This window comes from Sparus aurata, chromosome 3, assembly GCF_900880675.1.
Source record: "Sparus aurata chromosome 3, fSpaAur1.1, whole genome shotgun sequence".
Lineage (NCBI taxonomy): Eukaryota > Metazoa > Chordata > Actinopteri > Spariformes > Sparidae > Sparus > Sparus aurata.
The window spans coordinates 2,660,499-2,684,836 of record NC_044189.1 but is presented as its reverse complement, the minus strand read 5'-3'; the positions used below and the strand labels follow the sequence as shown (position 1 = coordinate 2,684,836).

The window sequence follows — 24,338 nt, the reverse complement described above, 5'->3', positions numbered from 1 at the left end:
ATGTGTGTGTGGTATGTCAACTGCACGGCATCAGAGAGGAAAGAACTCCAGAGGGTCATCAACAGTGGTTCGAATAACGGCGAATAACGAGCTCAAAAGGGGGAATAAATAAAAGTAACGCAATAGTTACTTTTTCCTGTCTGACTGTGCAATAATCTGGTGATCGTGCAATAACGTGAATGACATGGTGTATGTGAGGTGTGTGCTTGGTATTTGTGTTTTTTATTTATCTATTTCTATCTCAGTATTACTGTTTTTTTAAATGTTTTTGCATCTCAATTTTGCTGTTCAATGTACAATGATAATAAAGATCTATCTATCTATCTATCTATCTATCTATCTATCGTCTTTATTGCACCAGTGTCTAGCTGTGCCAGCAGACCTATTTTTCTCTGAATTCTAAAAAAGCATCTGGTCTTGATTTTCCTCATCTAGCATGCTTGCAACAAGGAACTATTTGTGGGAAATTTGTTATTCTTTCCCTCAACTCAAGGGATGAGGAACATTGCTGTGATTCTGTAACAGCAGCTGGGTCTTGAATTACCTCAACTAGGCAGGTAACAAGCTTTTAGAGATGGGCCCGTATGTCAAAATGTATCTTTACAATAAGGATATTTGGTTATATGTAACATGAAACCTATCGTTTTTAATATACTCCTCTTTGCTTGATAAGTTCTCATACATCATGATGAATGTACAAATCTGCTCTTCTATCATCAGTTATAGTACAGGGAGTAGACATAAAATCGGACGACTGATCCAGGCCCACAATATGTTGACTAGAATCTATCAAATGTCCAATTTATTGTTATTCAAGTCATTGCTGACCATTTGCCATTGCTGTCTGACCCCTTAAAATCTCAAGCAGGGCATTGTTGTTATCCAGCGATTGACAATGATGTTATTCAGGAGACTCCTGACTATTCACTATTGCTAACTAAAACGTCTTAGTTGATAATTTCAAAGTTTTAAATATACTTGGCGTTTCATTCTTGCTTGGTTAGTGGGCCAGCTTGGGTGAAGTACTGCCTGTGTTTTTTTTTATGTCTGACCCTCTTATTTTGGGGAGGAATTATCTGCTGCTTCTCTCTGTGTGTGTGTGTGTCCTCAGTGAAGTGTATCAGTCTCTGCAGTAGCTTCCAGCTGCAGCAGTCAGTTCAGTTTCTGTTCAGTCTGACTGTGGGAGGTTTTTGTATGACGGTTTTTCACTGTGTGAACACATGCTGACTGTTGGGATAGTGAAAACTCTGACAGTAGTAAACTGCTGCATCTTCAGCCTGAACTCCACTGATGGTCAGAGTGAAGGCAGAGTTTGATCCACTGCCTGTAAAATGACCTGGAATCCCTGATTGTCGAGTGCTAGCATAGTAAATGAGAAGTTTAGGAGTTTCTCCATCTCTCTGTTGGTACCAAGCTAAATAGTGGGTGCTGCTATAAACTTAAACATTCTGATTGGTCCTACAGTTGATGGTGACGGAGCCTCCCAGAGCAGAGCTCACTGCTCCAGGCTGAGTCACTGTGATCTGACCTCTGGACTCTGAGGACACAGAGACAAAAACATAAAGCAGCGTCATGGTTTTGTGGGCTTCATTTCAGAGGGACGGATGTTGATAGAGGAGAGGAGTTTGATTCTCTGGACTTTACCTGTGAAGCAGCAGCAGAGGAGAGTCCAGATGAGGACGCAGATCAAAGTCATGTTTTTGATGAGGAGGATTTCTGTGTCTTCTGTTGTCATGAAGGACAGCTGTCAGTCATCCAGTGTTCAACTCTCAGGACTATAAACTCTCCCAGAGCACTGGAGCATGGTGCTGCTGATGCAAAGTGGCTCTCTATGGAAATGCTCTGACTGAATCCAACAGGGACTTGGATTACTCTCATCATGCTGGTTATCAATGGATCAATCACTTGATCAGATAGATAGATAGATAGAATTACTTTAATGATCCCAGACTGGGAAATTATTTTGTTACAGCAGTAGTGGGATCATCATTGGATGATGGGATCATGGATCATAGATCATTGATCATTGATCAGCAGCATGCCATTGTTGATTTCTTTGTGAATTTGGGTTTTTAACATAGATACGTCAGAGGAACAAAATGCAACCTTTAACTTTTTATCTTTAGTACTGAAACCTGTCCATCGTCATGGTTCAGCAGTGATGCCTGTCTGTTGCCATGGTTACTGAGCTCAGAGAGGGAAGTGAAACATTTAAGATCAGTTTCATCCAATCTGAGGAAGACCAACAGAACTAGAAGCTCCTCTGCTGCAGCCAACAGGATGGAGTTTAGTTGAGCTCATATAAACTTTATTAATCTCTCTCTCTGCAGTGGATCGAGTTGTTTTACTGGTTACTTTTACAGCTTTTACTCTTTCTATCTGCAACTCTGTGTCTTTCTGTCTCACTCTCTGTTTCTGTTATTACACTAACTTAACATCATTCAACTTCACATATTAAAATTCTCATTGTTGCTGTTATCAGATGTTTTAAATTCTGTAAGACAATAGATATTTTTTTTCTTTGAATAAAATATATTTTTTAATAGATGTGTTTATACCAACACAATATTCTTTATTCTATATTTTCACATGTTCAGGATTATAACTCATATCATGGTAATATTTTCTTGTCCCTGGTGATATGTACATTAAAACTCTCTGGCATTACTTCATGCATAGACACAGTTATCCTCCAGCTTGTTCAGTGTCATCTGACAGTGTCTGATTTCAGCAGTAATATCATAAAGCAAACATAAACAAGTTGAGAATTTAATTAAATCATTTTAAAATGTAGTTGTTGACAGGAATCTAAAATCTTCAATAGAGTTTTAAGTATTTGAAAAAAAATGTTTTGTATCATCAGCATACCATGATATACTGTTCTTAAAGACTTTAACATTGTATTTTAACATACATTACATTATTACATCTAAAAGGGCATTATCTCATTTATGCTGAAAATAACGTATCTGGTTTGCTGTCTTGGTTCCGGAAGACACAGACATCAACACTGAGATGACCACATTTAGGGCTGCACTGGCACAACAGCTAATGTGCACAGCCATTATGATATTTCTAATAAACCCCAAGACCAGGAGAGAGAGTTACTGATACTGTAGCGGAACCAAAAGGTCACCATCCAGCACCCAGTGAAGGAAAAGAAGGAAAGAAGAGGAAGAAAAATGTGAAGAAGATAGAAATACAGTAACGTCAATGTGATGAAGCGAAAGGAAATTAATAGTTTAATGATGGTAGTTCCCATTGTTGGAGCAGTGTTAGCTTGCTAGCTTACTTCGGACGATAGCAGCATTGTTTAATAATCAGTAAATAGCTGAGTCGACGTGTGTTAAAGTTACTCCACCTTAAATTCATCAGGGACATTTGGAAAGTTAACGTTAGGCCTGTTCAGGTGTTATTTTACAGGTGTCTTTCCTGCTTGTATGTTAGTTAAAATGCTATTAGTTTTCCATCCCCTTTGTAACAGGGTGGTTGTAAACCTTTGGTTTATTGTGTCATAGTTTATGTTTGTTAAAGTTTACATCAGTGTTAAAGTGCAGTTAAAGTGTATTACTGTTAATACTCCAGACCTTAGCTTTCCCATATCATTCATAAACAGTTACACATTTCCGAAAAACATAGATGGGAGAGTGTCAACATGACTTTTGTAACAGAGTCTTAGTCAATGGGGAAAAAAATCAAAAGAAGCTGGCTGATGTACTCAAACAGAAATATAGCTTGCACTGCTTCTGCTGCTAAATGTTTTCTCCAAAAGAATACAGACTTAATAAGGAAGGACTAAAGGACTGGAACAATGCAAGCCACTAAGTGAAGGTTCATGAGGATAGCCAGGAGCACAATACCCACATGGCAACATGGGAGGAGTTGGAGGTCATTCTGCAAAGCAGCTGACAATAGATAAGAGAGAGACGGCACTCTGAGGCTGAGAGATAATATGTTTGCACAATGCCTTATTTATATTGTATTTTTATCACTTGTTTCTTTCTTCAGTTTTATTAGGTGTGATATTTTTGACTTAACAGAAATAAAATCTTGAATACATACATGCAGTTTCTGTGTGAGTGTATGAAAATTGATTGTGAAATTGACTGCGATGCGAGAGGGCGTCGGCTAAAATCTTGCCTCGGGCACCAAATTACTCAGGGCCGGCACTGAGCTGCAGAATCAGTCAAGACTGTAAAACTGAAATGAAAACAAAATCTTAAATAAAGGCTTCACATGTACAAGCTGAAGACCTCTCACTTTGTGGTGTTTCATTCAATGACTGTATTAATTATGTGTCATGTTTCAAATACTGGTGTTGTCCATTCTGTCTGTCCTCAGAATCACACCTGTCAGTACTTTCTCAAAAGGACACAGAGATTTGTTTCAACAACACAAGAAAACACTGGATCTGCAGGATAAACTCTGCAGGGCAGCTATAAACCAGTGTGGACACAGAGGTGAGATAAAGATTTGCTCTCACTGCCAGGAGCTTTGTTCCCTTTTTGCAAAATAAATTAATTGTTTTTTAACTATTCTATGTGAAGAATTCGCAACTTTAAAACGTTAACCATGATATTAATTTGCTATGGCAACAAATTATGAGTTACTCTTCAAAACTTTGTTGAGGTGAAGGCATGTTGTCTCCCGCAGGATGCCTTATCATTCAAATTCAACATATTTATCACATTTGAAAACCAGTTCAAACTTAATCTTCCACGAGCACATGAACAGAAACTGTTTCAATTATTAGTTTTTTCAAAGAATACTTTGAATTCACTTATATTTACACTTGATTCAGACTGGCCAGCAGGGGGAGCTGCAGCCCACACAGTCAGCTACAGAAGTCAGTTCAGTTTCTGTTCAGTCTGACTGAGGGAGGTTTTTGTACAACGGTTTTTCACCGTGTGAACGAATAATGACTGTTGATGTACAGTCTACCAAGACAGTAGTAAACTGCTGCATCTTCAGCCTGAACTCCACTGATGGTCAGAGTGAAGGCAGAGTTTGATCCACTGCCTGTAAAACGACCTGGAATCCCTGATGCTCTTCTATTAGCCCAGTAAATTAGAAGTTTAGGAGATCCTCCTTGTTTATGTTGGTACCATTCTACAGAGTCAGATTTATAAACATTCTGACTGGTCCTACAGTTGATGGTGACGGAGCCTCCCAGAGCAGAGCTCACTGCTCCAGGCTGAGTCACTGTGATCTGACCTCTGGACTCTGAGGACACAGAGACAAAAACATAAAGCAGCGTCATGGTTTTGTGGGCTTCATTTCAGAGGGACGGATGTTGATAGAGGAGAGGAGTTTGATTCTCTGGACTTTACCTGTGAAGCAGCAGCAGAGGAGAGTCCAGATGAGGACGCAGATCAAAGTCATGTTTTTGATGAGGAGGATTTCTGTGTCTTCTGTTGTCATGAAGGACAGCTGTCAGTCATCCAGTGTTCAACTCTCAGGACTATAAACTCTCCCAGAGCACTGGAGCATGGTGCTGCTGATGCAAAGTGGCTCTCTATGGAAATGCTCTGACTGACTCCAACATGGACTTGGATTACTCTCATCATGCTGGTTATCAATCGATCAATCACTTCAAGTATTGATCAGGACATTTTCATTGTCAATTTTATTTGAGTTTGGGCATCATGCTTGTTGAAAAATGTGTTTCACAATGTCGTATGTGTTGTTTGAATTAAATGAAGAGTGAATTAAGTTTAATTAAAATTGAACATATAGCAAATAAAAACATGCATTCTGTAAATCTGTGGCTCTGTGTTATCGTCACTTTTCATATCATCTGATAATATTTTACAATGAGAGACTAATTGTGTTGAGTTTGTTTGTGTCAAAGTCAGAGAGCCGTGTCTCTCTACAGTCAGAGGTTTTTGTACGGCAGCTCAATGAGTTTGTATCACTGTGGTACACGTTCGGTGGAGGAACCAGACTGGATGTTGGAAGTAAGTCAAATGTTTCAATGTTTCTGTTATTTCAGGTTCTGTTATTTCTTTCTTTCTTCATATTACATGAATAATAGTCAATTTTTATCATTAATGTTTAATTTTTGCACAAGCATTTTGCAGTAAGAGACAAAGTTTGCTTCAGATATATGAATTCAAAAAATAATTGCAATAAATATAGAATATTAATACAGTACATATATAATTATTTCCTCCTTTAATGATAAAGTTGCATGTTGAGGGCTTGTAGGTTTAGTTCAGTGTGTCAAAGTCAGAGAGCCGTGTCTCTCTACAGTCAGAGGTTTTTGTACGGCGGCTCAATGAGTTTGTATCACTGTGGTACACGTTCGGTGGAGGAACCAGACTGGATGTTGGAAGTAAGTCAAATGTTTCAATGTTTTTATTATTTCAGCCACAGTTTTTCCTTTTTTTCTTCATATCTCAAGGAAAATGGTCAGCTATTCATATTATTGTTTAATTTCTGCACAAATATTTGTCAGTAAGAGACAAAGTTTGCTTCAAAAATCTGAATTCAAAAACTAACTACGATAAATATGAAATATTAAGACAGTAGATAAATCATTATTTCCTACTTTAATAGCATCTTGAGGGCTTGTAGGTTTAGTTCAGTGTGTCAAAGTCAGAGAGCCGTGTCTCTCTACAGTCAGAGGTTTTTGTACGGCGGCTCAATGAGTTTGTATCACTGTGGTACACGTTCGGTGGAGGAACCAGACTGGATGTTGGAAGTAAGTTTCTGCACAAATCCTTTGTAAAATACTGTGAAGTCATTTTTTATGTCAGGTTTTGGATGTTTGAGGCAGATAAATATATCTTGTTTTAATTCCAACACTTTTATTCTTCATGTTTTAATTCTCCTCCTTTATCATGGAGGCTAACTCAGAGCAGCTTTACTAAACATTTCTTTACACATTCCTGTCAAAGTGACATTTAAACAGCCTGAAGTGTAGAAAAGATAAAACTGTAAACCTGTTTTACAAATGTTTTGTAAGAGGAGATGTAATTCTTCACCTCAATGACAGCAGTGTTCAAAACGCTCCTCTTGTCCAACATTTGATTGCAGTCGGTTCATTTTCTGTATTTGTGTATGTGTCCACTAAATATTTGAAAGTCACATATAGTTCAGGTTTTGTCTGATTGTGATGAGAAAGTTTGATGTGTTTTATTTCCAGTGTAGTTTGATATATTTCAGCTCATTCTGTTTGATGATTCTCTCTGTGCTGATATGCATGAGAGGCTTCTTAAAGGGAAGTGAAACAATGTGTGAGTGAGTGACTGGTGGAGCAGAAAAACCATCTGACAGAAACTCCTTAAAGGACTAAATCAACTCTCACACAGTGAAGGTGTCCCAGTGTCTGCTGGTTGATTGACAGCAGTGTGGTCCCTGTCCTCTAAGCTGATTGGTGTCTCCTAGGTGATGTCCGTCCCACCCTGACGGTGCTGCCCCCCTCCAGTGAGGAGCTGCAGCAGGGGAAGGCCACGCTCATGTGTCTGGCCAACAAGGGCTTCCCCTCAGACTGGAGTCTGTCCTGGAAGGTGGACGGCAGCAGCAGCAGCAGCAGCAGCAGCAGCTGGGAGCAGAGCAGGAGCCCCGGGGTGCTGGAGAAGGACGGCCGCTACAGCTGGAGCAGCACCCTGAGGCTCCCTGCAGACCAGTGGAGGAAGGTGGGCTCTGTGACCTGTGAGGCCACCCAGGGCTCCCAGACTCCAGTCTCAGAGACACTGAGGAGAGACCAGTGTTCCCAGTCCTGACCTGACTCACTGGGACTCTGCTGCTGGTTTTACTCTCATACTGCTCTCAGCTCTCTCTCTGTTCTCTCTTTCTCTCAACATGTTTCAACATTAATGTGTTCTTGCTTCTGTTTCAACATTTTACAACAATAAAGATTTCATTACCTTTATTATAAATGTGACATGTCTTTGACCTTCTTTTCAACATATATGATATATGAGGAACATTTGACAGATTAATGCACACAGTCACAAAAATAACAATCCATTATTTCCTGATTACTTTTTCATTGTTTTAAGACTGGATATTCTTCTATAGTCTTTCTAGTATGATCTATATTAATTAATCGGTACATTCTAAGCACCAATTTAATATGATTTTTGGTTGATGGTTCTTCAAAAATTATTCAAACTGTAAGTTTATTTTTAAGTCATTCAAAGAGAAAGTGAAGTTGTGTTTCTTTGAAGGGACGTGCATCAGACTGACATGAAACTATCATGAACATCACAGAGTCTTTATGGATGTAAATGACTGTTTATGTCATTCAGTCAATTATTTCACTTTTTAATGTGAAGTTGACATTGTTTGAGATAGAGATATCATTTTGTCTTTTGTTCTTTTTCAGGATCCTATCTGACATTTAAATTTTCTTCACTGAAAATCATTTAATTTACCTAACAGTGACAGTTTTCTTTGGTCCAACCTTCAGATCAGGATTGTTTCTGATGCTGCTCTGTGTCTTCATTTTGTCTTGACTTAAAAAATGTTGTAATCTGATGTGATACAGTATCAAGCTGAGGTCAAAGGTCAGAAGTGTTTTATTAACTGTCCTCGTTTGGCTCCTGCTGGTTATATGGCAAATCAAATAAGAGCATGTCATTATAATTGGATATAAATGGAAGGTGAGACACTGTGTGTGTGTGTGTGTGTCCTCAGTGAAGTGTATCAGTCTCTGCAGTAGCTTCCAGCTGCAGCAGTCAGTTCAGTTTCTGTTCAGTCTGACTGAGGGAGGTTTTTGTATGACGGTTTTTCACTGTGTGAGCACCCACTGACTGTTGGGATAGTGAAGACTCTGACAGTAGTAAACTGCTGCATCTTCAGCCTGAACTCCACTGATGGTCAGAGTGAAGGCAGAGTTTGATCCACTGCCTGTAAAACGACCTGGAATCCCTGATGCTTGAGTGCTAGCCAAGTAAATGAGAAGTTTAGGAGTTTCTCCATCTCTCTGTTGGTACCAGGCTAAATAGCTCCCACCATAAACATCCTGACTGGTCCTACAGTTGATGGTGACGGAGCCTCCCAGAGCAGAGCTCACTGCTCCAGGCTGAGTCACTGTGATCTGACCTCTGGACTCTGAGGACACAGAGACAAAAACATAAAGCAGCGTCATGGTTTTGTGGGCTTCATTTCAGAGGGACGGATGTTGATAGAGGAGAGGAGTTTGATTCTCTGGACTTTACCTGTGAAGCAGCAGCAGAGGAGAGTCCAGATGAGGACGCAGATCAAAGTCATGTTTTTGATGAGGAGGATTTCTGTGTCTTCTGTTGTCATGAAGGACAGCTGTCAGTCATCCAGTGTTCAACTCTCAGGACTATAAACTCTCCCAGAGCACTGGAGCATGGTGCTGCTGATGCAAAGTGGCTCTCTATGGAAATGCTCTGACTGACTCCAACAGGGACTTGGATTACTCTCATCATGCTGTTTATCAATGGACCAATCACTTGATCAGATCATTGATCAGCAGCATGCCATTGTTGATTTCTTTGTGAATTTGGGTTTTTAACATAAATACGTCAGAGGAACAAAATGCAATCTTTAACCTTTTATCTTTAGTACTGAAACCTGTCTGTCGTCATGGTTCAGCAGTGATGCCTGTCTGTTGCCATGGTTACTGAGCTCAGAGAGGGAAGTGAAACATTCAAGATCAGTTTCATCCAATCTGAGGAAGACCAACAGAAGTAGAAGCTCCTCTGCTGCAGCCAACAGGATGGAGTTTAGTTGACCTCATATAAACTTTATGAATCTCTCTCTCTGCAGCGGGTCGAGTTATTTTACTGGTTACTTTTACTGTTTTTACTCTTTCTATCTGCAAGTCTGTGGCTTTCTGTCTCACTCTCTGTTTCTGTCATTACACCAACTTAACATCATTCAACTTCAGATATTGAAATTTTCATTGTTGCAGCAATCAGGTGCTTTAAAAGCTGTAAGACAATTAATTTATTTTTTCTTTGAATAAAATATTTCATCATGGATGTGTGTTTATACCAACAAAGGATTCCTTATTCTATATTTTCACATGTTCAGGATTATAACTCATATCAGGGTGATATTTTCTTGTCACTGGTGATATGTACATTAAAACTCTCTGGGATTACTTCATGCATTGACACAGTTATCCTCTAGCTTGTTCAGTGTCATCTGACAGTGTCTGATTTCAGCAGTAATATCATAAAGCAAATATAAACAAGTTGAGAATTTAACTAAATAATTTTCAAATGTAGTGACAGGAATCTAAAATATTCGATAGAAGAATGTCATCAGCATACAATGATATACTGTTCTTAAAGACTCTAGACATGTTTTTCTTCATGTTGTATCATGATTTTACATCACTATTCAGTGATAAATTACATGCTGTCACCCTTGTGATGCTATCAGTTTTACATTATATCTAAAAGAGCACTATATAACTTATGCTGAAAACAATGTATCTGGTTTGCTGTGTTGGTCCCAGGAAACAGACATCAGCACTGAGATGATCACATTCTTTAAGGCAGGGCTGCGCTGGCACAACATCTTGTGTGCACAGTTGTAATAAAATTTAGAATAATCCACTGAAAAGGTTGTACATTTTCTTTTGTTAAATCTGAAGCTTGTCTGGAAACAATATTACAGAAGGACAAACAGTATGATCCAAGTTAACGAGGATATTTAACCTCAGCAGCTGCAGAATCGGTCAAAACTGTAAAACTGAAATGAAAACAAAATCTTAAATAAAGGCTTCACATGTACAAGCTAAAGACCTCTCACTTTGTGGTGTTTCATTCAATGACTGTATTAATTATGCGTCATGTTTCAGATACTGGCGTTGTCCATTCTGTCTGTCCTCAGAATCACACCTGTCAGTACTTTCTTACAAGGACACAGAGATTTGATTCAACAACACAAGAAAACACTGGATCTGCAGGATAAACTCTGCAGGGCAGCTATAAACCAGTGTGGACACAGAGGTGAGATAAAGATTTGCTCTCACTAACGGGAGCTGTGTGCCTTTTTTTCTTTTTCAGTTTATTTGGTTTTAACTATTCACTGTTAAGAAATCAGCAACTTTAAATCATTAACCACAATATTAATTTGCTATGGGCAGTACTTATGAGCTACTCCTCAAATCTTTGTTGAGGTGAAGGCATGTTGTCTCCTGCAGGATGCCTAGAAAACCATATTTTTATCATTCGGATTCAATTTATTTATCACATTGGAAAAACAGTACAAACTAAATCATCCACGAGCACATGACCAGAAACTGTTACAATGATTAGTTTTTTCAAAGAATACTTTGAATCAACTTGTATTTACACTATGATTCAGACTGGCCAGCAGGGGGAGCTGCAGCCCACACAGTCAGCTACAGAAGTAAGTTCAGATTCTGTTCATTCTGACTGAGGGAGGTTTTTGTACGATGACGAGAGACAAAAACATAAAACAGGAGCTGGGGTTGGGCTGGGTTTCTGACAGATACACTGTATGTGTCTCATGTATGAAGTGTGCCATTGGTTGAAGACTCACATGTTTTTACAAGTGTCCACAAAGTAAAATGAATCCTATAAACTATAAAGTGTGAAGAGAATTTATTGCATTTGAAAGATATTATGAGCATATGATATCATCATGGTATCATTATCAGCAGGGTCATTTTAACATACGTCACAAATGATGTGCTTTTCTATGAACACAAGCCCATTAAAGACGTAGTGTGATGAGCTTTGTTCAAACTGAAATCTCTGACTAAAATATAAATTGTATGTAGTTCAGATTTGATCAGTAATGTTTTAAAAATGATGTTGAAAGCCTTGCTGTGTGTTTTATTTGGGCTGAATTTCAAACCTCCTCTAGACTGATGCAGTGGATTCAGATCACTGTGTACAGACTGTGAGACTGGCTGCTAATTAATGAGGGGAAGCAGTTTAGGACGTTCTCCTCTCAGCCAATCAGGGTGTGAAGACGGCCTTTTGTGAAGGCTTAAGAGAGGTGGAGAATGGCATACAGGTCAGTCTGATTCTGTCATCATGTCTTAAACCTCAGAAGTGTCTCTGTTTCTGTGCAGCTGTTCATTCAGATCAGCTTCTTTTGAACTGAGGAAGGTTTTTGTATGAAGTTGTATCACCGTGTGAACAAGCGGCTGTAATCCTGCTGACAGTAGTAAACTCCTGTATCTTCAGTCTGAACTCCAGTGATGGTCAGAGTGAAGTCGGTCCCAGACTGACTCCCACTGAAACCATCTGAGACTCCAGACTGACAGGATCGAGCTTCATAAATGAAGAGTTTAGGAACTTCTCAGCTTTCTGAAGATACAACTGCAAGTGTTAACCAACACCTGAACTGACTTTTCATCTGATGAGACAATCTGCCCTGGAGCAACAGACTGAGCTCCTGAGTCAGGAAGACTTGTCCTGATGGATCTGCAAAACGTGCTAAAGTCTTGTATAGTTTAAGACTTTTGTCATTAGTTGTCCCAGGTTTGCCCGCCTCAAATATTTAGCAAATGAGATATGAACGTGGAATCATAATGTGACCAGGATCGATGAAGTGTGTGTGTGTGTGTGTCCTCAGTGAAGTGTATCAGTCTCTGCAGTAGCTTCCAGCTGCAGCAGTCAGTTCAGTTTCTGTTCAGTCTGACTGAGGGAGGTTTTTGTACGACGGTTTTTCACTGTGTGAACACCGAGTTTGTTTCTGAAGAGAACACATACTCAGTGACGATGCGATGAAGACTCTGACAGTAGTAAACTGCTGCATCTTCAGTCTGAACTCCACTGATGGTCAGAGTGAAGGCAGAGTTTGATCCACTGCCTGTAAAACGACCTGGAATCCCTGATGCTCTTCTATTAGCATAGTAAATGAGAAGTTTAGGAGCTGCTTCATCTCTCTGTTGGTACCAGGATAAAAAGTGGTTGCTGCTCCAAACATGAACATTCAGACTGGTCCTACAGTTGATGGTGACGGAGCCTCCCAGAGCAGAGCTCACTGCTCCAGGCTGAGTCACTGTGATCTGATCTCTGGACTCTGAGGACACAGAGACAAAAACATAAAGCAGCGTCATGGTTTTGTGGGCTTCATTTCAGAGGGACGGATGTTGATAGAGGAGAGGAGTTTGATTCTCTGGACTTTACCTGTGAAGCAGCAGCAGAGGAGAGTCCAGATGAGGACGCAGATCAAAGTCATGTTTTTGATGAGGAGGATTTCTGTGTCTTCTGTTGTCATGAAGGACAGCTGTCAGTCATCCAGTGTTCAACTCTCAGGACTATAAACTCTCCCAGAGCACTGGAGCATGGTGCTGCTGATGCAAAGTGGCTCTCTATGGAAATGCTTCAGTTCTGTCAACCTGGACCCTCCCCATGAGTTTTGTCTGATACATCCAAGAATAAATCTAGAGATTGGTGGTCTTCAGAGAAACAAATTCAAAATTCAAAGAGGTCAGGAACATCTTAATCAGTAACTTTGTTGACAAATAAAATATCTTATTCCCTGTGCTCTTTGTTTGAAATGTAGCTGTCCACATCATATCATGTTGTTTCTGTTGCTAAACCATTTCTTGCACTATTGCTCAAATATCAGGTTCACAGTCTCCATCATAATCCCTTCATGGTCACATTAATCCATAATTTCACACCGATCAATACTTGCTGTCATAGTAATGTAGTTCATGCTGTTCAATGCAGCCAGGACTGCGCAGATTTAAACATTGGGGAGAAAAAACAACCTCTCCATGAATAAATGGCAAAACAGATGACAGCCAACTCCTTAGGTCAAGACTCTGTTGTCTGCTTACATCTGAAAGAGAAAAATCATTCCTTTGAGGACAACAATGTGAACGTCTTGTCCAGAGAAGACAGAGGGTTTGAAAGAGGAGTAAAGGAATCCATGTCAAACTGGAACAACCTTCTTTGAACTTTGGAGATGGTCTAAGATATTACTTATCACCCACCTACGATGTGGTACTCAGTGTTGCGCCTGAACGCCCTCAGTGAACGATCGTTCATGAACTCATATTTTTTGGCCAAAGGAGCCAGTTGAGGTGATTCAGGCATCTGATGAGGATGCCACCAGGGAGCCTTCCTAGGGAGGTGTTCCTGGCATGTCCTACTGGGAGGAGACCTAGGGGTAGACCTAGGACCAGGTGGAAGGATTACATCTCCTCTCTGGCCTGGGAGTGCCTGGGGATTCCCCAGTCAGAGTTAGCCGAAGTGGCTGGGGAAAGGGAAGTCTGGGGCTCGCTGCTGAAGCTGCTGCCCCCGCGACCCGACTCCCGATAAGTGGTTGACAATGGATGGATGGATGGTGAACTGAACATACTGTATTTCTGCCTGATGAACGTTATTGTGAACTCGTTCCTTCTGGCATTTGTGAATGGCGCGTTCTCACAGTTTAACTTCGTTCAAGAGAGACAGATTTCCATCGAGCCTTCCAGGCGAAAACTGGCTAAAACACACAGTAAACTGGCCTTAATATGTAGTGGAAAAACCCTCAATCTAGCAACACCAGCCACCACAGAGTCACACCACTGCATGCATCATCAACATGCTAAGCATGGAGACAAAAACAAATGAAGGCAGCAGCACTACCTCAGACTCTACCTCCACCATTAATATGGCATCTTCGTATGATTACTTAAAACAATTTTATGAAAAGGTCAGTGATGGTCCCGGTGGGAAAAATCTGACCTTTTTGTGTAAACTTCACCCGCCGAGTTTCAAGAAGCAACTCCGCACATCAAGAATGTCAACAGCAAACCTGAAACAGCACATTGAACTAAAGCACCCAGCCAGCCTTTCAAAGTCTGTGCGAGTGAATAAAAAATCAAAAGACACAGCAACAGCGAGCCAAAACAGATCCTCTACCACCCAAATCACATAAACAAAGTACAGTAGCGGCTCCACTGTCTTCATCTCCCAGCTGCAGCTGGACAACCTGGTTTTGCAGCATATTGTCGGAGAGCTGCAGTTTCACTGTTGAAACTGATAAAATAATTGCTGTCTGTGGTTCTATATGGGCGGTGGCAATAATTTTAAAAAATAATAGCTCACAGCAACACATTGGAAAAAAAAAGAACTATGAACTGGTTCATTTTTGGAACTGTGAACTTAGTTCAAAATTTTGAATTATGAACTGAACTAGTTTATTTTAAACTCTGTGAACTGAACTTTGAACTGGTTCATGTAGAAAGTGAACTTTCCCAACACTGGCTGTGACTCCCTCCCCGGACATCTTAACAATCGTTCACACCTGTGCGCACCTAGTCCTAACAACCCACATGAAGGCTGGTTGGGTCAACAACCCACAAGTGGCCCAAACGACTCTGAAACTCAGAGCCCACATGTGTCCTTAATGACTCTGTAAGGACACTGCAACACAGAGTTTAAAACCCATCAACTTTGTGTAGCACCCTACCCAGTAATTTAGAATATCTCCTTACTTACAAACTATGTGAAAAGTATCTCTCTGGGCGGGCTCTGGGTTCTTAATTTTAAGGTTTTGTGGTGCCGTATTAACCTATGTACTGAACATTCAAAATGTACTTTCTCTCAAAAATAAGGTAAGAAACAATAATTGATTGGTGCCTCCACTTAGTAGATTATAAACTGAGATAAGAAAATCTACTAAGAAATAATATTAATTTAAATGATTTTGTACGGGCTGGTCCTTTAATCTATTCGAGCTAGATGTTTCAACACTGAACAAATAATATTCTTAACCAATGAATCCCTGTGATTTGCTCTAATTACCACTCACACACAGTACTTTTTAGAATAACAATCAGTGTATTAACACAAATTTGAGTATCAAATATAGCTCAGTGGTGAACACAAAAATATCGATTATCACAATCTCTTCAGTCAAATTCACCGCACATCTCCATAAACACAAATTCAATATCCAAAAAAAACATATACTTATAATAAAATTCAGACAGTCTCAGAAATAGAAAGTTGCAGGCCTGAATCGGTGCTCGGGTACGTTGGGGTCTAAAAAGGTTGACCAGTTTGCTCTCTCCAGCAAAATAAAACAAACTGTGCACGTGCAGCTGGGGTTTTTTGTACTCACTGTTCTTGTCCAGTTAGTGTGTGATGTGTGTGAAGATGGGGGTTATGAAGAACGTTACAGGCGAGGATGGAAAGAGAATGAAGAGGGGAATGGAGACGGTGACTCCTACTGCTGTGACCTCGACACGTGCTGCTGTCCGACTGCTGTCGCTCAGAGGGGGGGAAAAAAGGTCCACGGAGGGCTTCCTGGTCCAGTCCTCTGATAACATACATTTACATCTTTCAATCATAAATAAAATCTCTATGCACTTCTATAAACTCAGTCCGAATTCACATAACAGCAGTACACAAACAGGTCAACAAAATGAGTAACTTGAGGCTACTACAATTAACCCTGTGCAACTAGCCGTTGCATGCTAACTAACCGCTAATCGCGGTTAACATTCACATTGTAACCTTAGCAGTAACACAGTTCGTAATTACCACAACACAAATAAACATTTACCTTCTGTAAACCGATGTACTTCCATATACCGCTGAAAACTCTGCATTTATCTTGATACAAGGACAATACTCCGGTGTTACATTTACTATTCGTGTCGTACTTTTTACTCCGCTGCTCTTTCTTACTCGTCTCTCTACCTTGATCTAACCTACTTCCTCTATGTCCCACCCCCTTGCTCTCCCGACTGAATGACAACCCATGACAATGGAGCAGACGACCAATCGACAGGCTATACAGGGATGAGTGACAGATAAAACACCAGTCGTCTGCACTTTTAACCAAACATATTATAAACACATTTTAAATATTGTATTAACTTGTAAATTGTTTTAATACTTTTTAAACTGAACTTATAGCATTTTAGATAACAGTTCTTGTTATATGACCTACAATAGGTTGAACTTATTTATAGAAAGAACTTTATAATTATTTATTTAACTGATTAACTTATTTACATTTAGACAGGGCTACATTTGTTCCAGTTTGTCAGAACTTAAGAAACCTCTTGAATAAGAGTTGGAACGTCTTCAACAAACTGAAACAGGTCCAGTTGCCTAAAATACAGAAATTAGATTCACCATGACATGGATGACTACTAACCTTCATCAAGTATTATTTAACCATTTGAAAGTTTTGGTGACATGCTTTCTACTATGTTTCATCACATAGCAGATTATGGCATTTCTGTTCAAATATTCATGGCGTATTTCATTCCTGCTTGGTTAGTGAGCCTGCTTGGTGAAAGAGTGCCTTTGTTTTTTGGGATGCCTGGCCCTCTTATTTTGTGGAGAAATTATCTGCTGGTGGACAATGAGTGTAAGTGATAATACCGTGTGTGTGTGTGTTTGTGTGTGTGTGTGTGTCCTCAGTGAAGTGTATCAGTCTCTGCAGTAGCTTCCAGCTGCAGCAGTCAGTTCAGTTTCTGTTCAGTCTGACTGAGGGAGGTTTTTGTACGACGAGTTTTCACTGTGTGAACACATACTGACTGTTGATGTAGTGAAAACTCTGACAGTAGTAAACTGCTGCATCTTCAGCCTGAACTCCACTGATGGTCAGAGTGAAGGCAGAGTTTGATCCACTGCCTGTAAAACGACCTGGAATCCCTGATGCTCGAGTGCTAGCCCTGTAAATAAGGAGTTTAGGAGTTTCTCCATCTCTCTGTTGGTACCAGGCTAAATGGTGGTATGGGTGCTGAGTATGATAATAAACATCCTGACTGGTCCTACAGCTGATGGTGACGGAGCCTCCCAGAGCAGAGCTCACTGCTCCAGGCTGAGTCACTGTGATCTGACCTCTGGACTCTGAGGACACAGAGGCAAAACATAAAGCAGCGTCATGGTTTTGTGGCTTCATTTCAGAGGGACGGATGTTGATAGAGGAGAGGAGTTTGATTCTCTGGACTTTACCTGTGAAGCAGCAGCAGAGGAGAGTCCAGATGAGGACGCAGATCAAAGTCATGTTTTTGATGAGGAGGATTTCTGTGTCTTCTGTTGTCATGAAGGACAGCTGTCAGTCATCCAGTGTTCAACTCTCAGGACTATAAACTCACCCAGAGCACTGGAGCATGGTGCTGCTGATGCAAAGTGGCTCTCTATGGAAATGCTTCAGTTCTGTCAACCTGGACCCTCCCCATGAGTTCTGTCTGACACATCCAAGAATAAACTTACATGTGGGAGGTATTCAGAGAAACAAATTCAAATTCAAAGAGTTCAGGAATATCTTAATTACTAACTCCTCATCTCACTTTAGAAACTCTCTGCTGACTCTTCATCCACGGCATTGGAGGTGTAGACTTAAACCCAGTGGAAATGCTCACAGAGTAGGAGCGCTTGGCCTGAGGAGAAGAGGAGTTAGATAGAAGCGACAAGGAATCCAGGGGCTCAGGGCCTGACAGAGGGAGAGGTGGTAGGTGGGCATCACCCGGGACAATGGTTGTCTCAGCGGTGAGGTCAGAGTGATGGAGTTCGATACACTCCTGCAGGAGAGGATGGGAAAGTTGTTGAGGATCTCAAATCTCTTCCCAATGGAACTCCGACCAGAAGTTTTGGACATGTGGGCAGATCCAGAGTACATATAAGTTTTCATCAGTTACAGTTGGACAGATTTCTTTGTCTCGGTCCGTGTGGTAACATTTTGGCCACCGGGCAACTAACTCAGCTGAAGCGTATCATGTCATAGTCTTTTCCTCTGGGTTCTGTGATAACAGTCACATGTCTGACACATTTTGGGATAGGCTGCATATTTATCAGTTCTCAGAGGGACTTTTCCAAATTAAAACGTTGTCTTCATAGTACTAGGCTCTACCTGTGCCAGGAGGAAATCGTTCCTATAAAATCTAGAATAGCGGCCAGTGTTGATTTTCAACAACTAGCATACTTGGAACAAGGAACTATTTGTGGTCATAGTCTGTCACAGTTGCCCAGCCATTCTTTACCTCAACTCAAGGGATGAGGAAGATTGCTGTAATTCTAAAATAGCGGCGAGGTCTTGATTTATTTCGACTACACGGGTAACAGGCTTTTAAGGATGGGCCTGTTTTTCTAAATTCCTTTGCATAAGAAGGGGATGTTCTAAAACCTTGCAGACTGTTTTCAATCAACTCTCCTTTGCTTGATGATGCATGTAAAAATCTGCACTTCCATCCTAGATACAGCTATAAATAGGTCTAAAGTTCGGTAAGTAATCCAGAACTAGAATCGGTTGATTTGAATGTATCATATTATTCAGTTTTATGCTATTTAGGTCAGTGCTGACTGTTTTGCCATTGCTGTCTACGGCTTTTAGATCTAAACTTGGGCATTGTTGTCCTCAAGCTATTGCTGACTATGATATTCAGGTCACAGCTGACCATTATTTATTAATAGTTAAAGTCTTTAAATATAAAGCAGGGCATTTCTCTCCTCTAGTCTCTGATGGTGGGGTTGGTCATGTCACTGCTGACCATTCACCACTGCTCGTCAAAGCCTATTCAGGTGAAAAAAAGCATTTATGGTACACTGTTGATTATATATATTTTTTCTGTTCCATTCTCTTATTTTCTGTCCATCTCTGAAAAAGATTTTAATTGAGGCCTTTTACATTTCCATTGATAGTTAAGTATTAAATTTATTTGATGTCAGGCTTTGTTGCAATGTTCTCTCTCATAACAGATTATGGTATTTAAAAAACCATTGGCTTTTTCATTCCTGCTTGTTCATTGAACTTCCTTGGGGGAAATTTATGGCTGTTGTCTTTGGACGGCTTGCCCCATTCATTTTGAGGAGGAATGATCTTGTTTCAGCTCAAGGCGGATGTTCTACACTTGCAAAATCTCCCCATATAAAAGCTGCACCAAATAATTTAATCAAGAATAATCATCACATGTAATTTGTTCATCTATGAAAAAGATTCATGAAGATTGATCATGAATCTGTAATAACATGTTATCTTTTCCAATGCACCTGCCTTAAAGTCATGTGACTTTACGTATGCACATGTTGAACTGGGTCCATGGATGATAATGAAGGTTTTTAAAGGAGATCTGAGTCTTAATGTGTTTTTTTCAGTTGAATGTTGTTAAAAGAAATGTGTTCCAGTATGTAGCTGAGGTCATAGGTCATGACCAATACATCTATCATTAACTATCCAAAGTTGGGCACTATTGAGGGTCAGGCAGAAAGTATAAAAGTACTTTGATTTCTATTAACAATTTTTTTGGGGGAAATCATGTTCATTAGTGGTAAGTGTAAAGATGGTGTATTGTATGTGTGTGTGTGTGTGTGTGTGTGTGTGTCCTCAGTGAAGTGTATCAGTCTCTGCAGTAGCTTCCAGCTGCAGCAGTCACTTCAGTTTCTGTTCAGTCTGACTGAGGGAGGTTTTTGTACGACGGTTTTTCACTGTGTGAACACCCACTGACTGTTGATGACATGTCCACTCTGGCAGTAGTAAACTGCTGCATCTTCAGCCTGAACTCCACTGATGGTCAGAGTGAAGGCAGAGTTTGATCCACTGCCTGTAAAACGACCTGGAATCCCTGATTCTCGACTGCTAATATGGTAAATGAGAAGTTTAGGAGTTTCTCCATCTCTCTGTTGGTACCAGGCTAAACGGTTATTTAGTGAACATTCAGACTGGTCCTACAGTTGATGGTGACGGAGCCTCCCAGAGCAGAGCTCACTGCTCCAGGCTGAGTCACTGTGATCTGACCTCTGGACTCTGAGGACACAGAGACAAAAACATAAAGCAGCGTCATGGTTTTGTGGGCTTCATTTCAGAGGGACGGATGTTGATAGAGGAGAGGAGTTTGATTCTCTGGACTTTACCTGTGAAGCAGCAGCAGAGGAGAGTCCAGATGAGGACGCAGATCAAAGTCATGTTTTTGATGAGGAGGATTTCTGTGTCTTCTGTTGTCATGAAGGACAGCTGTCAGTCATCCAGTGTTCAACTCTCAGGACTATAAACTCTCCCAGAGCACTGGAGCATGGTGCTGCTGATGCAAAGTGGCTCTCTATGGAAATGCTCTGACTGACTCCAACAGGGACTTGGATTACTCTCATCATGCTGTTCATCAATGGATCAATCACATCATAAAAGTATTGATAAGAGACCTTAATACACCAATTCTGAATGATTCTGAATTCATTCTTCTTAAAAGCGTGTTTCGTCTGTCTAGGATTACTCTCATCATGCTGGTTATTAATAGACCAATCACTTGATCAGATCATTGATCAGCAGCATGTCATTGTTGATTTCTCTGTGAATTTGGGTTTTTACCATAAATACATCAGAGGAACAAAATGCAACCTTTAACTTTTCATCTTTAATACTGAAACCTGTCTGTCGTCATGGTTCAGCAGTGATGCCTGTCTGTTGCCATGGTTACTGAGCTCAGAGAGGGAAGTGAAACATTCAAGATCAGTTTCATCCAATCTGAGGAAGACCAACAGAACTAGAAGCTCCTCTGCTGCAGCCAACAGGATGGAGTTTAGTTGAGCTCATATGAACTTTATTAATCTCTCTCTCTGCAGTGGGTCGAATGGTTTTATTGGTTATGTTTACTGGTTTTTCTCTCTTTCTGCAACTCTGTGTCTTTCTCTCTCACTCACTATTTCTGTCATCACAACAACTTAACATTATTCTTATTGTATTATGCTCTGCAGATTTTAACAAGTGGTGACGTTAAGTTATTAATTGTGATATTGAGCTTTAAAAAAAAAAGTATCATACTGAAATTAATGTATAACAATCAAAATATAGTATGAAATCATTTGGAAAATAAAAAAGCACGTCATCAGTGTATGCAGGATGACGTTATGCTATCTTAAACAATGTTATCTATTCACAAAAGAAACATATTCAAATTCCCCTATTTTTTTTTTTTTTTTTTTTTAAATCTCAAGCAGAGAGATAAAAGACAAATATGACAGATGGACCACTAATAAGTTATAATACAAATAAAAACTTCCCAAATTTTTTCAATTAAAAAAAGAAAAATTCAATTTAAAGCTGCATGCAACAATAATGAAAAAAACATCGGGATCCAACTTAACTCTGTAATTGAATATTAAAAGCTTGATATTACTGTAGATTTAATGATGCAGTTCCATAATGTGTATTTTTCTTAGATATATATTGAGAATAATCTCACAAAACCCTGAAGAAACAATCATAAAGAAGAAAAGTTTTGATGTATTATCTATATTAGCTTACCTGATGAATCAGTTGAGATCAAAGTCAGAGGAGGCTATACATTTAAATGTTTACTAAAAAAATGTAATATTTTTTTTTTTAATAGTTATGATTATCAGTGTAATATGTTAGACTTAGATGATGTCATAACACGTATTATAGTAATATATCATCTTTCAGTTTTCTGCTGCTTGCAGCTGTGAATTCAGACCAGTTCCTCTTTAGCTGAAGGAGGTTTTTGTATGACGTTGTATCACTGTGTGAACGGGCGGCTGTTATGCTGCTGACAGTAGTAAACTCCTGCATCTTCAGTCAGAACTCCAGTGACAGTCAGAGTGAAGTCGGTCTGATGTGCCGTTGCATGAAAACGATCTGAAACTCCTGACTGACGAACTGTAGTATCATAAATCAGGAGTTTAGGAGCTTCTCCGTGTTTCTGAAGGTACCAGTTAATGTCATCACCTATAAATGTGCTGGATTTGCATCTGATAGAAACAGTCTGTCCTGTAGCAACAGACTGAGCTCCAGGAGACTGAGTTAGCATAATGTTGGGAATCATTATTGATTATTAATTATTAATTAATATGCTGTTATTAATTAATCACATTTATTATAGTTGATTAATGAAACCTAGGTAACTATGAGTCATTAATGAACACGGGGCACCACCCTGAAATCAGGGATCAATAATCGAATGATTTACCTTTGAGTCTCATAGCCTGAAAGATAGTCAACTTGTCAATATTATGGACTTATCAATAATTAGACAAGAGGGAAGGCGTGAATCCGAGCACTGGCCATCTCAACCAGCAGTTATTACAATATGGGATTGTGCAAAATAATCACAGATGCTGCTCAGTTAAAGTCAACAGTGTTTATTAAAGCTTTCTCCACAGAACAAACCACTTACTTTAACAAACAACAATTTCCTTCACAAAGCTAACAACATCGAAGCATACGCAAGCCAAACAGGTACCTGGGTGGAGGCGTGTGTGTGTGTGTGTGTGTGTGTGTGTGTGTATGTGTGTGTCAGGAAGTCCCCAATAAAGACTACAAAGATGGCCGAACGTGGCTTGGAAAGTCACGTTCGCCGGACTACAAATTGGTGGGCGTGACTTGGGAAGTCTCGTCTGAGAGACTACAGGGAAACACCGGACGTGACTTAGTGTCACGCGAGAGCGCGAATTCCGAGATGATGAATTCAGATTCACTGATTCATATACCTGGAACTCAAAATGGCGGCTGTAACTGTATCGACCAAAGGTGATCACTACACGTGCGCGCGAGGTTTGAACAAAGTCAGCGGTTGCGCCGTCTTTGATCTCGTGTGCGGTTTGGTCACACAAGGGGTGAATTTACAAGGATGATAGCCACTGTCCCAAAAAGGTAGCCGTGCTACCGGGGGAGTCCGTCTTTTCAGTCAATAAAGGGAATATGCTGGACATACGTCTTATGTTATAGCGGGGTTGTTAACTATGAGTTCACAACAGATCGCCAAAGAGTACGTGTATCTCGGTGTGTGTGTGTGTGTGTGTGTGTGTGTGTGTGTGTGTGTGTGTTAGTAAAAGAGCGAAGAAGCTAAGCAGGGCTTAGCAGACGACAAAGAAACAAACACAACAACCATGTGGCGCACAGCGGTCGTCTCTCCCTCGAACAGTGGCCGGCAAGCGAATCGAGGTTCGTTTGGCGTCCGCTGATCGAGCCGGAATACGACGTCTTGTGGTCACACACGGCGGCAAGACCGTACAGGCTGGATTAGCCTGAATGAGCTCCTAGCGAGCGTAGCAAACACAGTTAGCACACAGTGCGGGTAACCATAAATCGGACTCGGCGGTCCTTTCACAACAGAATAAAAGCACAACAAAGAAAAAAACACGCTATATACTATCTGTTTCTGCCCAAACAAAAGCCTCTTACTTGGATGCCGCTTTTTGCGGTAGCGTGGGGTCCGTCTGACCCGAAGCTCCAACTTGTTCGGGAGCGCGGGCGCGGAATCAGCGTTAGCGTCCTAGCGACTGATGGCAGGCTGTGTCACAGCGATAGGTCGACTCGTAAAGGGGACAGTTTTGTCCCCTCTGAAGATTCTTTCTTCCTTCTGCAGGTAATGAGGAGACGGCTGGGTGCCGCGTTCCTGGATCCAACGATTATGACGAACGTCCGAACAAAAGTGAAAGTGAAACAAAAACAGTCTCTGTCTCGTC

The 24,338-nt window shown here is 40.4% G+C and overlaps 1 long non-coding RNA gene, 1 pseudogene and 2 gene segments (V, D, J or C); 1 reads left to right on the top strand and 3 right to left on the bottom strand.

The window, feature by feature from the left end:
- Positions 1–7,727, top strand: part of LOC115579517 (Ig kappa chain V-III region MOPC 63-like) — a 72,683-nt gene extending 64,956 nt beyond the window's left edge. Inside the window, 2 exon segments of the V gene segment in view lie at positions 5,916–5,957; positions 7,390–7,727. Coding sequence covers positions 5,916–5,957; positions 7,390–7,727 — 380 coding nt within the window.
- Positions 5,030–5,371, bottom strand: LOC115579540 (uncharacterized). The gene is made up of 2 exons (XR_003983671.1): positions 5,331–5,371; positions 5,030–5,223 (listed from the first exon to the last, which is right to left on the bottom strand). It is a non-coding gene; the product is annotated as an uncharacterized LOC115579540 (long non-coding RNA).
- A 9,718-nt stretch (positions 7,728–17,445) lies between the features above and the next one.
- On the bottom strand, positions 17,446–17,928 carry LOC115579523 (Ig kappa chain V region 3381-like; the record flags this gene model as incomplete). The annotated part of the segment is given in 2 exon segments: positions 17,446–17,771; positions 17,877–17,928. Coding segments are annotated over 2 exon segments (378 nt in total), but the record flags the coding sequence as incomplete, so codon positions are not given.
- Positions 17,929–20,342: 2,414 nt separating this feature from the next.
- LOC115579223 (Ig kappa chain V region 3381-like) lies at positions 20,343–20,823 on the bottom strand (annotated as a pseudogene).
- Positions 20,824–24,338: the final 3,515 nt, after the last annotated feature.